We start from the raw sequence: 16,238 nt of genomic DNA, 5'->3' as shown, positions 1-16,238 counted from the left end.
CAGAGGGTTGGGCCATATAATCCTGTCTGTGTCTGAAGAACAGCATGTACTGAGAGTGGGCCGAATCTTTCATTTCCAAGGGTAATTAGACTGTTAGGAGGCAATACGACGATGAGTCAGGGTTTGTAAATGTCACACATCCCCAACAGTCTTTGATGGACGTTTAAAGAAGAAGAGGCAAAACATATAGAGAAATGGTTTAACCCTATAGTATGTATATATCCCCCCAGTCAGTGAACAGGTGAGGGGAGGCCTCTCCCAGTCTTGCAGTACAGTTGATTTGTGGGCCTCTCGTCACTGACAGGGCCCCTTGCTGTCTCTCTCCCCCTCCTGCCATACAGGCTCTCTCATCCAGGTGCCAATGAGTGAGAAGGGCAAGATCACCCGTGGGCGACTGGGCTCTCTGTCTCTGAAGAAGGAGGGGGAGAGGCAGTGCTTCCTCTTCTCTAAGCATGTCATTATCTGCACCAGGGGCTCTGGAGGAAAACTGCACCTCACCAAGGTGGGTGTGCCCTGGGCTGCTGAGCCTGCTATACAATCTCTCAAGATGCATCATTGACCAAACTCCCAGAGCTTAATGTAAAATCAAATAACATTCAGGGGATACAATACACAGATAAGGCTTTAGTTAATACACAGCAAATTGGCCGTACTTTTTCAGTGTAACATTTTTAGTGTTTATTCAGGTGTTAAATTAACACTCATGATGTGTAAAAGAACCCCAGTGTTGGTGTTAATAACCAGTGTTAAACCAAAAACATTATATTTCCCAGAATTCTCTAGTGCTGGTTGGTTTTTAGAATTGTTTGTTTCAATGTCTATGTTTTTGCATGTACATTGATTGATTAATGAATCTTATGCTACTCATCTATAAATAACATACACTACCGTTCAAAAGTTTGGGGTCACTTAGAAATGTCCTTGTTTTTGATAGAAAAGCACAGTTTTTGTCCATTAAAATAACATCAAATTTATCAGAAATACAGTGTAGACATTGTTAATGTTGTAAATGACTTTTGTAGCTGGAAATTGTAGATTTCTTATGGAATATCTACATAGGCGTACAGAGGCCCATTATCAGCAACCATCACTCCTGTTTTCCAATGGCACGTTGTGTTAGCTAATCCAAGTTTATCATTTTATCATCAGTCCAAGTTCATCAAAATTATGAACTTGGACTGGCAGCTACATTAAATAGTACCCGCAAAACACCAGTCTCAACGTCAACAGTGAAGAGGTGACTCCTGGATGCTGGCCTTTTTGTCAGAGTTCCTCTGTCCAGTGTCTGAGTTCTTTTGCCCATCTGTATCTTTTCTTTTTATTGGCCAGTCTGAGATATGTCTTTTTCTTTGCAACTCTGCATGGAAGGCCAGCATCCCGGAGTCGCCTCTTCACTGTTGTCGTTGAGACTGGGGTTTTGTGAGTACAATTTAATGAAGCTGCCAGTTGAGGACTTGTAAGGTGTCTGTTTCTCAAACTAGACACTCAAATGTACTTTTTCTCTTGTTCAGTTGTGCACCGGGGCCTCCCACTCCTCTTTCTATTCTGGTTAGAGTCACTTGCGCTGTTCTGTGAAGGGAGTAGTACACAGCATTGTATGAGATCTTCAGTTTCTTGCCAATGTTTCGCATGGAATAGCCTTAATTTCTCCGAACACCAATAGACTGATGAGTTTCAGAAGAAAGTTATTTGTTTCTGGACATTTTGAACCCACAAATGCTGATGCTCCAGATGCTCAGATAGTCTAAAGAAGGCCAGTTTTATTGCTTCTTTAATCAGAACGAGAGTTTTCAGCTGTGCTAACATAATTGCAAAAGGGTTTTCTTATGATCAATTAGCCTTTTAAAATTGTAAACTTGGATTAGCTAACACAACGTGCCATTGGAACACAGGAGTGTTGGTTGCTGATAATGGGCCTCTGTACGCCTATGTAGATATTCCATTAAGTTGATCAGCTGTTTCCAGCTACAATAGTCATTTACAACATTAACAATGTCTACACTGTATTTCTGATCAATTTGATGTTATTTTAATGGACAAAAAATGTGATATTCTTTCAAAAGCAAGGAAATGTCTAATTGACCCTAAACCTTTGAACGCTAGTGTACATGTTTCTATACTCTTCCAATCTGTTATGTGGACTTATTGCACCAATTACTGAAATGGTTGTCCAGTTAAGTTGGTTCATATCTTAGTCTTCCCAACCTTGCAGTCATTCATTCAAAATGTTAGATATACCCACTCTGGCTAGATTCCAATAGGAATTGCACATCACTTTGCAAGCTATCATAATGTGACTTTCAGGCCTGAAAACCTTGAGTTTCAGGCCACTGTATTAGGTTAAAACTAGGCCCTCAAAAGAAGGCCTTATTAATTAATTAATTATTTTACTGCACTGGGCTAATTCGGGTCACACAGAGTGTTTCTTGGTAGTCTTAAACAAATCTACTAGTATACACCTCCCTCCCTTATGTGTTTAAAAAAAAAAACACCTGTACCATGTCAGATATTCAAATATTCAGAGTTCAAATGTGTACATTACAAGTTTTTATCCCAATATTACACTTTATATACAGTGGGGCAAAAAAGTATTTAGTCGGCCACCATGTTCTCCCACTTAAAAAGATGAGAGAGGCCTGTAATGTTCATCATAGGTACACTTCCACTATGACAGACAAAATGAGAAAAAAAATCCTGAAAATCACATTGTAGAATTTTTAATGAATTTATTTGCAAATTATGGTGGAAAATAAGTATTTGGTCAATAACAAAAGTTTATCTCAATACTTTGTTATATACCCTTTGTTGGCAATGACAGAGGCCAAACGTTTTCTGTAAGTCTTCACAAGGTTTTCACACACTGTTGCTGGTATTTTGGCCCATTCCTCCATGCAGATCTCCTCTAGAGCAGTGATGTTTTGGGGCTGTTGCTGGGCAACACAGACTTTCAACTCCCTCCAAAGATTTTCTATGGGGTTGAGATCTGGAGACTGGCTAGGCCACTCCAGGACCTTGAAATTCTTCTTACGAAGCCACTCCTTCGTTGCCCGGGCGGTGTGTTTGGGATCATTGTCATGCTGAAAGACATAGCCACGTTTCATCTTCAATGCCCTTGCTGATGGAAGGAGGTTTTCACTCAAAATCTCATGATACATGGCCCCATTCATTCTTTCCTTTACACAGGTCAGTCATCCTGGTCCCTTTGCAGAAAAACAGTCCCAAAGCATGATGTTTCCACCCCCATGCTTCACAGTAGGTATGGTGTTCTTTGGATGCAACTCAGCATTCTTTGTCCTCCAAACACGACGAGTTGAGTTTTTACCAAAAAGTTATATTTTGCTTTCATCTGACCATATGACATTCTCCCAATCTTCTTCTGGATCATTCAAATGCTCTCTAGCAAACTTCAGACGGGCCTGGACATGTACTGGCTTAAGCAGGGGTACACGTCTGGCACTGCAGGATTTGAGTCCCTGGCGGCGTAGTGTGTTACTGATGGTAGGCTTTGTTACTTTGGTCCCAGCTCTCTGCAGGTCATTCACTAGGTCCCCCTGTGTGGTTCTGGGATTTTTGCTCACCGTTCTTGTGATCATTTTGACCCCACGGGTTGAGATCTTGCGTGGAGCCCCAGATCGAGGGAGATTATCAGTGGTCTTGTATGTCTTCCAATTCCTAATAATTGCTCCCACAGTTGATTTCTTCAAACCAAGCTGCTTACCTATTGCAGATTCAGTCTTCCCAGCCTGGTGCAGGTCTACAATTTTGTTTCTGATGTCCTTTGACAGCTCTTTGGTCTTGGCCATAGTGGAGTTTGGAGTGTGACTGTTTGAGGTTGTGGACAGGTGTCTTTTATACTGATAACAAGTTCAAACAGGTGCCATTAATACAGGTAACGAGTGGAGGACAGAGGAGCCTCTTGAAGAAGAAGTTACAGGTCTGTGAGAGCCAGAAATCCTGCTTGTTTGTAGGTGACCATGTACTTATTTTCCACCATAATTTGCAAATAAATTCATAAAAAATCTTACAATGTGATTTTCTGGATTTTTTTCTCATTTTGCCTGTCATAGTTGAAGTGTACCTATGATGAAAATTACAGGCCTCTCTCATCTTTTTAAGTGGGAGAACTTGCACAATTGGTGGCTGACTAAATACTTTTTTGCCCCACTGTACATCACAGAAGACTGAAATAAAATGTAAAAAAAAACGTTTGATATAGAAACACCGGATTTCTGGTTGGTTTTTGTAAATGTTTATTAATTATGAAATTATGACAAATATTAATACAATTCCACCCATGAGGCCACAAAAAAAATATATATTTTACCTTTATTTAACTAGGCAAGTCAGTTAAGAACAAATTCTTATTTTCAATGACAGCCTAGGAACTGTGGTTTAACTGCCTTGTTCAGGGGCAAAATGACAGATATTACTTTGTCAGCTCAGGGATGTGATCTTGCAAGCTTTTGGGTTACTAGTCCAACACTCTAACCACTAGGCTACCACCCCAGTTTTGGTCATTTGACTGTATCTGATTTCATCTGTTTATTGACCTGTAGTCCTACATGTGTTGAAAGTTGTTGAGCTACATAATAGTGTCAGTGATATTGTTATTGATTATTCAGTAGTGGAGGGGATTCATAGAATGTTGTTGTGAGTGTGCTAATGCATATTGTTGTTCTCAGAATGGCGTGGTCTCTCTTATTGACTGCACTCTTCTGGAAGACCCCGAGGGGACAGATGATGAGTGTAAGCACCACAATGTTTCATTCCTACCTCACTGAAATATGGAGCATATATACAGTGCGGTATAATGTATGATTCCTGTATGCACAGTGTAAGATATGGTACAAGATGTAGTGTCACAATTTGATTGATACTATAGACTCCCTGCAAGGTTCATCTCTTCTTACAATAAGTACAATAAACCTCTCATTTATGCCATAGTAATGACCCATTTCTCCTATTCACCTCTGTTTTTGTTTTGCCCAAAGCCAAACCAGACAAGGGTGTACAGGACATGGAGCATCTGGACTTTAAGATCGTGGTGGAGCCTAAAGAAGGCCAGTCGTTTACAGTGATCCTGGTGGCTTCCTCGCGGCAGGAGAAATCTGCATGGACCAGTGACATCAGCCAGGCATGTCTGTTCTGCTCTGCATGCATTGCATCTGTCTCTCTCCAGCAGCGAGACACGGGTGTCTGTCTGCAGAGTGGCTGTACTCACACCTTTCCTCTCCCTCATGCCTTCTCTTCTTCTCTCTTTCAGTGCATAGACAACATCCGCTGCAATGGGCTTATGATGAACGCATTTGAGGAGAACTCTAAAGTCACCGTGCCACAGATGATCAAGTGAGCCCCGTTCACAATCACAGCAAAACAGTCAATGAGATTTTCATGCAACAGGCAGATCTTTGTGTTGTCTTTATTTGTGGGTTCTAGTGTTTTCATATGTGTTTGTGTGTTTTTCTGTGATCAGGTCCGACGCCAGCCTGTACTGTGACGACGTGGACATCCGTTTCAGTAAGATGATGAACTCGTGTAAGGTGTTGCAGATCCGCTATGCCAGCGTGGAGAGACTCCTGGAGAGGCTGACAGACCTGCGCTTCCTCTCCATTGACTTTCTCAACACCTTCCTGCACTCCTACCGCGTGTTCACCAGCGCCAACGTGGTGCTGGACAAACTCATCACCATCTACAAGAAACCCATCAGTGCCATCCCAGCCCGGTAAGGCCATAAAGGAGGTGCTAGTGCTTTAGCCTTGACTTTGACAAACACAGTCAGCAAAATGTCTAGATCTATCTCATGCGTAGTGCTTTAGCTGTTTAAAGAAGATACATTGTCAGTGTTTTTGCATTGCAATGTCCCCGACACAGTAAAGAGGGCTGTAGTTAGGGCTGATGACGATAACATCCCCTGACAGGCCCAGCAGCCTCTGGCCTCCTCTGGCTGCCTCTATCTCTTTTAGCCCACCACTGATTCCCTCACAGCTCTACTTCCACAGCCCACAGTATTAGGTATTTTTAACCACGTCCTGTGTCTATGTGTCTATGTGTGTGTGTGCGTTTATGTTTGGATGTGGGTGGGTGGGTGGGTGGGTGGGTGGGTGCGTGCGTGTGTGTGCGTTTATGTTTGGATGTGGGTGGGTGAGTGGGTGCGTGCGTGTGTGTGTGTGCGTGTGTGTGTGAGGGTGAGGTGAGGTGAGGTCATGTCTGTGTGTGTCAGTGTGGTGTGTTCTGTGTGAGAAGGCAGTAATTGGGCCCAGACTCTTCTCCTGCTTGCCTAAGAGCGTCTCAGCGGGGCTATGTCGCTGTCACCTTAGCAACCGGTCTCTCTGCTGCAGGACCCCACCCTCCCCTGGTCTGCAGAGGATCTATAGTATGAAATATTTATGGTCCGTGTTGTCGGCCAGAGCAGAGCAGACCCCTTCTCCGGCCTAGGATAGTGAGCCCAGCTCCAAGGCTCTTATCAGGGGGAGCTCCCTCCCCATGCCCACACCCTGCAGCATGTTCTCCTGTGGAGCCTGTCATGTCTCTGTGAGCCACCGCCACTCTGATGCTTGTGTCAGCAGCATGGCTGCTCGCTCGCGGTGTCACTTGCTGTGCTATTTATGGGAACTCATGAGGTCTAGAGGAGGGTGGCAGTGAGTGGGAGAGGTCTTCTGCAACATTGTATCAGATTTTTTAACTTTTATTGCAGAAATACCATGTTGCCTTGTGTTGTCGCTGTTGACAATGTATTGATTTCTATATTTAACACAGAAAGACATGTATAATTCAGATGTCTTAGTTATTTGCAACACACTGAAGTGCTGAAGTACATAGCTACAATACAGTCTTCTGACTAGAATAAAATGTGTTGTTTTTTCCTGATGCAGATCCCTGGAGTTGTTCTTCGCCAGCAGTCAGAACAATAAACTCCTATATGGGGAGCCACCCAAATCCCCCAGGGCCAGCCGTAAGTTCTCTTCCCCCCCTCCTCTGGCCATCACCAAGACATCATCCCCCAATCGCCGGCGTAAACTCTCCCTCAACATCCCCATCATCACTGGGGGAAAGGCTCTGGACCTGGCCGCCCTCAGCTGCTCTTCCAATGGCTATGCAAGCATGTACTCCTCCATGTCCCCCTTCAGCAAGACCACCCTGGACATCAACAAGTTATATGTCACCAGTCCCATCACCAGCAAGATCCCTGCTGAGGGAGAGGGCAAGACGGACAAGGCAGAGGAGACCACTGTGTCTAAACAAGGTAAGCCAGCTAATCTGCACTGTGGAGATGGGGGGATTTATGTCCTTATTGATGCTTCTAAAGAGGAATGTTGGGCTATTTATTTGAATATAGAATGAGGGTTCAGAATTGTAATCATGACAGGTGTCTAGAATGTGGTATTTGCTGACCTGTTTTGAATCATGACAGGTGTCTAGATTGTGGTATTTGCTGACCTGTTTTGCGCTTGGTGTAGATATTTCAGTTCCGGAGGAAAGTGACATTGACCAAAGCCAGAGCGATGATGCAGACCCAGAAACGTCTCCTATCAAGTCGCCAACCACTCCTCAAAAAAACGTGAAGTGCAAAAACTCCTCAGGTATTTGTGTCCCAGACAGCACAGTGGTGTTGTTATCACTCATGCCATGATACCAGAGCACCTGAATCACATGCTGGCAAGCTACCTGCATCCTCCTCTCAGCCAAAATACCATATTTGTGACCGACCGGCTCTAATCGATCTTATGTAGGAAAATTTGAAATTGGCTTTTTTATATTGGATAAAAGTAGATACTCAGAGTTACAAAATGTATATCATACACTACAGTTGAGGAACAATGGAAAAGTAATTTTGCTTTGAAAGTTGGTCTACTTGTAAGCTCAGTTTTGAGAAAATTACCTTTTAATGTTTTGGTACTACTATTGGAGAGCCCTCTTTGTCTACACACATTCAGCATTGTTCACACCCTCTTAAGCCTTAGCCCCACCCATCTCTTAAAGGGTTGATCCGAATGTTCTAACAGCAGTCAAGCACCCAAGCTAACTTGCTAGCTACTTCCAGACATCTAAGTGAGAGAAAACAGCTCACGGAACATTACTCGCCCAAGCAGACCTGGTTAGACTGTTATGTTTTCCAGAGCATTGGTGACTGCAACTGTCTTGTCAGATTGTCCGTTCCTAAATTCAGAGCGTTTCGCATTCAGAGCGCATACCTGACGCTCTGGCTGATCCGAACGTTCTGACCTCACAACGGCAGTCAAGCACCGAGCTAACTGGCTAACATTGGCTAGCTTGTTAGCTACTTCCAGACACATAATGAAAGAACACCCCACTCTGACCATTTTACTCGCCCTAGCAGTACTGGTTACCCAGCCATCACAGTGGATCTGGGCCAGCTCCGGCTGAGAGTCGGGGCACTCAGCTGAGAGTCAGACTCGGCCGAATCATGTGGCCCTAGTCTGAGCCGCCTTCAGCAGTATTACTTATGGCTAGGATGCAGGGATTGAGCTTGGGCCGATTCCGGTGTGAGTTATCTGGCCCAAATGTATCACTTGGGCTCGGGCCGATTGGGGCTACTTTCTGGCAGATGATTACCCATGCTGCTTTATATAATTAACATAATCCAACTAGGCTCATAATTGAACCATTTTATTCGTATTTACAAATGGCATACAAGTTTGTTATTAAGGCACGTGAAAGTTCACATGTTCAAGAAGACGTTTCTGCCCAAAAACGCATTTTGATAAAAAAAAAAAGAAAACGTTCAAACGGCTCTCCTGTCAAGTACTGACCCGCAACATACGCTTAGTTTCCTGAAACGGGTCACATTTATCAATGACTCAAACGGCTCTGCTGTTAAACAGAGTCAGTGATACGAAATCAAAACATACAGTTTTAAGGGGTTGTTACTTTTATTTATTTATTTATTTCACCTTTATTTAAGTTGAGAGCAAGTTCCCATTTACAACTACAAGGCTCCCATTTACAAGTTCCCATTTACAACTACAAGGCTCCCATATACAAGTTCCCATTTACAACAGCGACCTGACCAAGATAAAGCAAAGCAGTGCGACACAAACAACAACACAGAGTTACACATGGATTAAACAAACGTACAGTCAATAACACAATAGAAAAGTCTATATACAGTGTGCGCAAATGAGGTAAGATTATGGAGGTAAGGCAATATATAGGCTGTAGTGGCGAACTAATTACAATTTAGCAATTTAACACTGGAGTGATATATGTGCAGAAGATGAATGTGCGAGTAGAGATACTGGGGTGCAAAGGAGCAAAAAATAATAATAACAATATGGGGATGAGGTAGTTGGATGGGCTATTTGCAGATTGGCTATGTACAGGTGCAATGATCTGTAAGCTGCTCTGACAGCTGATGCGTAAAGTTAGTGAGGGAGATTTGAGTCTCCAGCATCAGTGATTTTTGCAATTCGTTCCAGTCATTGGCAGCAGAGAATTGGAAGGAAACGCAGCCAAAGGAGGAATTGGCTTTGGGGGTGACCAGTGAAATATACCTGTTGTTAAGGTGAACAGTGAGCTGAGATAAGGCGGGGCTTTAACTAACAAAGACTTATAGATGACCTGGAGCCAGTGGGTTTGGCGACGAATATGAAGCAAGGGCCAACCAACGAGAGCATACAGGTCGCAGTAGGGGGTAGTATATGGGGCTTTGGTGACAAAACGGATGGCACTGGGATAGACTGCATCCAATTTGCTGAGTAGAGTGTTGAAGGCTATTTTGTAAAGGACATCGCCGAAGTCAAGGATTGGTAGGATGGTCAGTTTTACTAGGGTATGTTTGGCAGCATGAGTGAAGGAGGCTTTGTTGCGAAATAGGAAGCCAATTCTAGATTTAATTTTGGATTGGAGATGCTTAACCTCTTGGAACTCCCCATACCGGATCCGGTATCAGGAATACAGACTCAAGCTCATTACCATAACGCAACGTTAACTATTCATGAAAATCGCAAATGAAATGAAATAAATATGCCATCTCGCAAGCTTAGCCTTTTGTAAACAAAACTGTCATCTCAGATTTTCAAAATATGCTTCTCAACCATAGGAAAACAATAATTTGTGTAACAGTAGCTAGCAAACAAAGGATTTAGCGTTAGCATTAGCGTTAGCATCCAGCACGCAACATTTCAACAAAAACATAAAAGCCTTCAAATAAAATCATTTACCTTTGAAGAACTTCTGATGTTTTCAATGAGGATACTCTCAGTTGGATAGCAGATGCTCAGTTTTTCCAAAAAGATTCTTTGTGTATTAGAAATAGCTCCGTTTTATACATCACATTTGGCTACCAAAAAAAACCCGAAAATTCAGTCCTCAAAACGCGAACTTTTTTCCAAATTAACTCCATAATATCGACTGAAAACATGGCAAACGTTGTTTAGAATCAATCATCAAGGTGTTTTTCACATATCTCTTCATTGATACATCGTTCTTGGACACATGCTTTCTCCCCTGAATCAAATGGTAAAGTGGAAGCAGCTGGCAATTGCGCACCGAATTCGACGCAGGACACCAGGCGGACACTTGGAAAATGTAGTCTCTTATGGTCAATCTTCCAATGATATGCCTACAAATACGTCACAATGCTGCTAAGACCTTGGGCGAACGACAGAAAGTGTAGGCTCATTCGTTGCGCAATCACAGCCATATAAGGAGAGAATGGAAAACAGAGCTTCAGAAATTCTGCTAATTCCTGGGTGATGCATCATCTTGGTTTCGCCTGTAGAATGAGTTCTGGGGCACTTACAGACAAAATCTTTGCAGATTCTGAAACTTCAGAGTGTTTTCTTTCCAAAACGGTCAAGAATATGCATAGTCGAGCATCTTTTCGTGACAAAATATCGCGCTTAAAACGGGAACGTTTTTTATCCAAAAATGAAATAGCGCCCCTAGAGATCCAAGAGGTTAATGTGAGTCTGGAAGGAGAGTTTACAGTCTAACCAGACACCTAGCTAGGTATTTGTAGTTGTCCACATATTCTAGGTCAGAACCGTCCAGAGTAGTGATGCTGGGCGGGCGGGCAGGTGCGGGCAGCGATCGGATGAAGAGCATGCATTTAGTTTTGCTTGCATTTAAGAGCAGTTGGAGGCCACGGAAGGAGAGTTGTATGGCATTGAAGCTTGTCTGGAGGTTAGTTGGTGTCGTCTGCATAGAGGTGGATCAGAGAATCATCATTGATGTATACAGAGAAAAGAGGGCGTAAGAATTTAATTGAATGGGTCGATGAATACGGCTGCATAGTATTGTCTTTTATTGATGGCGGTTATGATATCGTTTAGGACCTTGAGCGTGGCTGAGGTGCACCCATGACCAGCTCGGAAACCAGATTGCATAGCGGAGAAGGTACGGTGGGATTCAAAATGGTCGGTGATCTGTTTGTTAACTTGGCTTTCGAAGACCTTAGAAAGGCAGGGTAGGATAGATGTAGGTCTGTAACAGTTTGGGTCTAGAGTGTCTCCCCCTTTGAAGAGGGGGATGACCGCGGCAGCCTTCCAATCTTTGGGGTTCTCAGACGATACGAAAGAGAGATTGAACAGGCTAGTAATAGGGGTTGCAACAATTGCGGCGGATCATTTTAGAAAGAGAGGGTCCAGATTGTCTAGCCCAGCTGATTTGTAGGGGTCCAGATTTTGCAGCTCTTTCAGAACATCTGCTATCTGGATTTGGGTGAAGGAGAAATGTGGGAGGCTTGGGCAAGTTGCTGTGGGGGGTGCAGAGCTGTTGACCGGGGTAGGGGTAGCCAAGTGGAAAGCATGGCCAGCCGTAGAAAAATTCTTATTGAAATTCTCAATTATTGTGGATTTATCGGTGGTGACAGTGTTTCCTAGTCTCAGTGCAGTGGGCAGCTGGGAGGAGGTGCTCTTATTCTCCATGGACTTTACAGTGTCCCAGAACTTCTTTGAGTTTGTGCTACATGATGCCAATTTCTGCTTGAAAAAGCTAGCCTTTGCTTTCCTAACTGCCTGTGAATATTGGTTCCTAACTTCCCTGAAAAGTTTCATATCGCGGGGGCTATTCAATGCTAACGCAGTACACCACAGGAAGTGTTTGTGCTGGTCAAGGGCAGTCAGTTCTGGAGTGAACCAGGGGCTATATCTGTTCCTGGTTCTACATGTTTTGAATGGGGCATGCTTATTTAAGATGGTGACACTACCGTTCAAAAGTTTGGGGTCACTTAGAAATGTCCTTGTTTTTGAAAGAAAAGCATTTTTTTTGTCCATTAAAATAACATCAAATTGATCAGAATTACAGTGTAGACATTGTTAATGTTGTAAATGACTATTGTCGCTGGAAACGGTAGATTTTTTATGGAATATCTACATAGGCGTACAGAGGCCCATTATAAGCAACCATCACTCCTGTGTTCCAATGGCACGTTGTGTTAGCTAATCCAAGTTTATCATTTTTAAAGGATCATTAGAAAACCATTTTGCAATTATGTTAGCACTGCTGAAAACGGAAGCAATAAAACTGTCCTTCTTTAGATTAGTTGAGTATCTGGAGCATCAGCATTTGTGTGTTCGATTACAGGCTCAAAATGGCCAGAAACAAATAACTTTCTGTTATTGTTCTAAGAAATGAAGGATATTCCATGCGAGAAATTACCAAGAAACTGAAGATCTCGTACAACGCTGTGTACTACTCACAGAACAGAACAGCGCAATCTGGCTCTAACCAGAATAGAAAGAGGATTGGGTGCACAACTGAGCAAGAGGACAAGTACATTAGAGTGTCTAGTTTGAGAAACAGACTCCGCACAAGTGGCAGCTTCATTAAAGAGTACCTTCAAAACACCAGTCTCAACGTCAAAAGTGTAGAGGCGACTCTGCGTTGCTGGCCTTTTCCTTTTCTTTTCTTGTGCTTTTCTTTCAAAAACAAGGACATTTCTAAGTGACCCCAAACATTTGAATGGTAGTGTATGTAAAGTACCTTCGGAATGTATTCAGACCCCTTTGAGTTTTTTCCACATTTTGCTACGTTACAGCCTTATTCTAAAATGAAGAAAAACAATCCTTAGTAATCTTCTCACAATACCCCATAATGACAAAGGCAAAACAGATTTTTTTTTTATGTTTGCAAATTAACTATTCTGACCCTTTGCTATGAGACTCAAAATTGAGATGCATCTTGTTTCCATTGATCATCCTTGAGATGTTGCTACAACTTGATTAGAGTCCATCTGTGGTAATTTCAGTGGATTGGACATAATTTGGAAAGGCACACACCTGTCTATATAAGGTCGCACAGTTGACAGTGCATGTCAAAGAGTTGTCCGTAGAGCCCCGAGACAGGATTGTGTCGAGGGACAAATCTGTGGAAGGGTACCAAAAAATTTCTGCGGCATTGAAGGTCCCCAAGAACACAGTGGCATCCATCATTATTTAATGGAAGAAGTTTGGAACCACCAAGACTCTTCATATTGCTGTCCGCCCGGCCAAACTGAGAAATCGGTGGAGAAGGGTCTTGGTCAGGGAGGTGACCAAGAACCCGATGGTCACTCTGACAGAGTTCCTCTGTGGAGATAGGAAAAACTTCCAGAAGGACAACCATCTCTGCAGCACTCCACAAATCAGGCTTTTATGGTGGGGTGACCAGATGGAAGTCACTCCTCAGTTAAATGCACATGACAGCCCCCTTGGAGTTTGCCAAGATGGGACTGGGAGACTCGTCAGGATCGAGGGAAAGAGCAATGTACAGAGAGATCCTTGATTTTAACTTGCTCCAGAGTGCTCAGGACCTCAAACTGGGGCAAAGGTTCACCTTCCATCAGGACAACGACCCTAAGCACACAGCCAATACAACACAGGAGTGACTTCGGGACAAGTCTCTGAATGTCCTTGAGTGGCCAGAGCTTGAGAGGATCTGCAAAGTCTTCCAACAGTCTTGAAGGAGTTCGCACATATGCTGAGCACCTGTTGGCTGCTTTTCCTTCACTCTGTGGTCCAACTCATCCAAACCATCTCAATTGGGTTGAGGTCGGGTGATTGTGGCGGCCAGGTCATCTGATGCAACACTCCATCACTCTCCTTAGTCAAATAGCCCTTACACAGCCTGAAGGTGTGTTGGGTCATTGTCCAGTTGAAAAACAAATGATAGTCCCACCAAGCACAAACCAGATGGGATCGTGTATCGCTGCAGAATGCTGTGGTAGCCATGCTGGTTAAGTGTGCCTTGAATTCTAAATAAATCACAGACAGTGTCACCAGCAAAGCATCCCCACACCACATTCAGAGACTTGTCCCGAAGCCACACCTGATTTGTGTTGGTTGTGTGCTTAGGGTTTTTATCCTGTTGTAAGGTGAACCTTCACCCCAATCTGAGGTCCTGCGCGGTCCTGAGGTCCTAAGGAGTGGCTTCCGTCTGGACCCTCTGCCTTTAAAACCTCTTAAGGATCCGCCGCTTTTTTTCAATTTTCTCCTAAAATGACATACCCAAATCTAACTGCCTGTAGCTCAGGCTCTGAAGCAAATATATGCATATTATTGGTACCATTTGAAAGAAAACACGTTTGAAGTTTGTGGAAATGTGAAAGGAATGTAATAATAATAATATTACACAATAGATCTGGTAAAAGATAATACAAAGAAAAAAACAACCGTTATTTTGTATTTTTTTTGTACCATCATCTTTGAAATGCAAGAGAAAGGCCATAATGTATTATTCCAGCCCAGGTGCAATTTCGATTTTGGCTGCAGTGTATGTGCAAAGTTTTAGACCGATCCAATGAACCATTGCATTGCGGTTCAAATTTCTGTATCAAGACTGCCCAAATGTGACTAATCTGTTTTTTCATATCTTTTCATGTTCAAAATTGTGCACTCTCCTCAAACAATAGCATGATATTGTAAATTGGACAGTGCAGTTATATTGGCAAGAATGTAAGCTTTCTGCCAATATCAGATATGTCTATGTCCTGGGAAATGTTCTTGTTACTTACAACCTCATGCTAATCGCAGTGCTTCAGAGATGTTTGTCCTTCTGGTAAGTTCTCCCATCTCCACAGAAGAACTCTAGAGCTCTATCAGAGTGACCATCGGGTTCTTGGTCACCTCCCTGACCAAGGCCCTTCTCCCCTGATTGCTCAGTTTGGCCGGGCGGCCAGCTCTAGGAAGAGTCTTGGTGGTTCCAAACTTCTTCCATTAAAGAATAATGGAGGCCACTGTGTTCTTGGGGACCTTCAATACTGCAGACATTTTTTGGTACGCTTCCCCATATCTGTGCTTCGACACAATCCTGTCTCTGAGCTCTATGAAACAATTCCTTCGACCTCATGGCTTGGTTTTTGCTCTGACATGCACTGTCAACTGTGGGACCTTATATAGACAGTTGTGTGCCTTTCCAAATCATGTCCAATCAATTTAATTTACCACAGGTGAACTCCAATCAAGTTGTAGAAACATCTCAAGGATTTGAATTTAATCAATTTTAGAATAAGGATGTAACGTAACAAAATGTGGAAAAAGTCAAGGGGTCTGAATACTTTCCGAAGACACTGTGTATATATATATATATATATATATATATATATATATATATATATATATATATCTTATTCGTGTTTTTTTCTCTATCTCTGTTTTTCTAATAAAGAGTCAAAAGTGATATAGAAAAATGATTCTTTGAGTGTTCTATGCCTATTCAATTGTCAGTGGCATGGTGCATACACTGCAGAAATGCTCAATTCTGTGTGCAGTGATCTCTGCCACACAAGATAAAATTCATGCAGACTAATTCGGTGGAGAGAATATGAACATGCAGGGAAAGCCAACGCTGGGAATGAGTAGGTGTTGGGGATACTTGTGTCATAGCAACTACAGTATGAGCGTGTTTCCCTGCCTGCCGCCCCCGGTAACGAGGTGGTTTTAGTACAAGACAGTCAGTGAAGAAAGCTCTGCTGTCTGTCTTCCTGCTCTCAGGACAGAATGTACACCAGGTCAAAGGTGAATCGAAATCTGCCATAATTTGCATTAACAGTACTGGGGCAGCAGGTAGCCTAGCAGTAATGAGCATTGGGCCAGTAACGGAAAGGTTGCTGGTTTGATTCCCTGAGCCGCCTAGGTGAAAAATGTGTTGATGTGCCCTTGAGCAAGGCACTAAAACCGAATTGGTCATGTAAGTCGCTCCACTAAATTGTACTCAGATTAGTTTTATATTACTCTCACCATAAAGCTAAATTTTATTTGTTAATGAATGGTTATTGTAAGTCAGTGTGCAGACAGTGT

General features: G+C 42.9%; 1 protein-coding gene across 1 annotated transcript in view; it reads left to right on the top strand.

Moving 5' to 3' along the window:
- The window catches only part of LOC139405518 (ras-specific guanine nucleotide-releasing factor 1-like), a 33,801-nt gene that overhangs the window by 11,846 nt on the left and 5,717 nt on the right, over window positions 1-16,238 (top strand). Inside the window, exons 10-16 of the mRNA XM_071147923.1 lie at window positions 342-502; window positions 4,683-4,746; window positions 4,992-5,134; window positions 5,264-5,346; window positions 5,474-5,722; window positions 6,873-7,243; window positions 7,458-7,580. Of these exons, the coding sequence (XP_071004024.1) occupies window positions 342-502; window positions 4,683-4,746; window positions 4,992-5,134; window positions 5,264-5,346; window positions 5,474-5,722; window positions 6,873-7,243; window positions 7,458-7,580 (1,194 nt within the window). The remainder of the gene's footprint in view (window positions 1-341; window positions 503-4,682; window positions 4,747-4,991; window positions 5,135-5,263; window positions 5,347-5,473; window positions 5,723-6,872; window positions 7,244-7,457; window positions 7,581-16,238) is intronic.

This window comes from Oncorhynchus clarkii, chromosome 1 (assembly GCF_045791955.1).
Source record: "Oncorhynchus clarkii lewisi isolate Uvic-CL-2024 chromosome 1, UVic_Ocla_1.0, whole genome shotgun sequence".
Lineage (NCBI taxonomy): Eukaryota > Metazoa > Chordata > Actinopteri > Salmoniformes > Salmonidae > Oncorhynchus > Oncorhynchus clarkii.
This window is presented reverse-complemented; position numbering and strand designations above follow the sequence as displayed.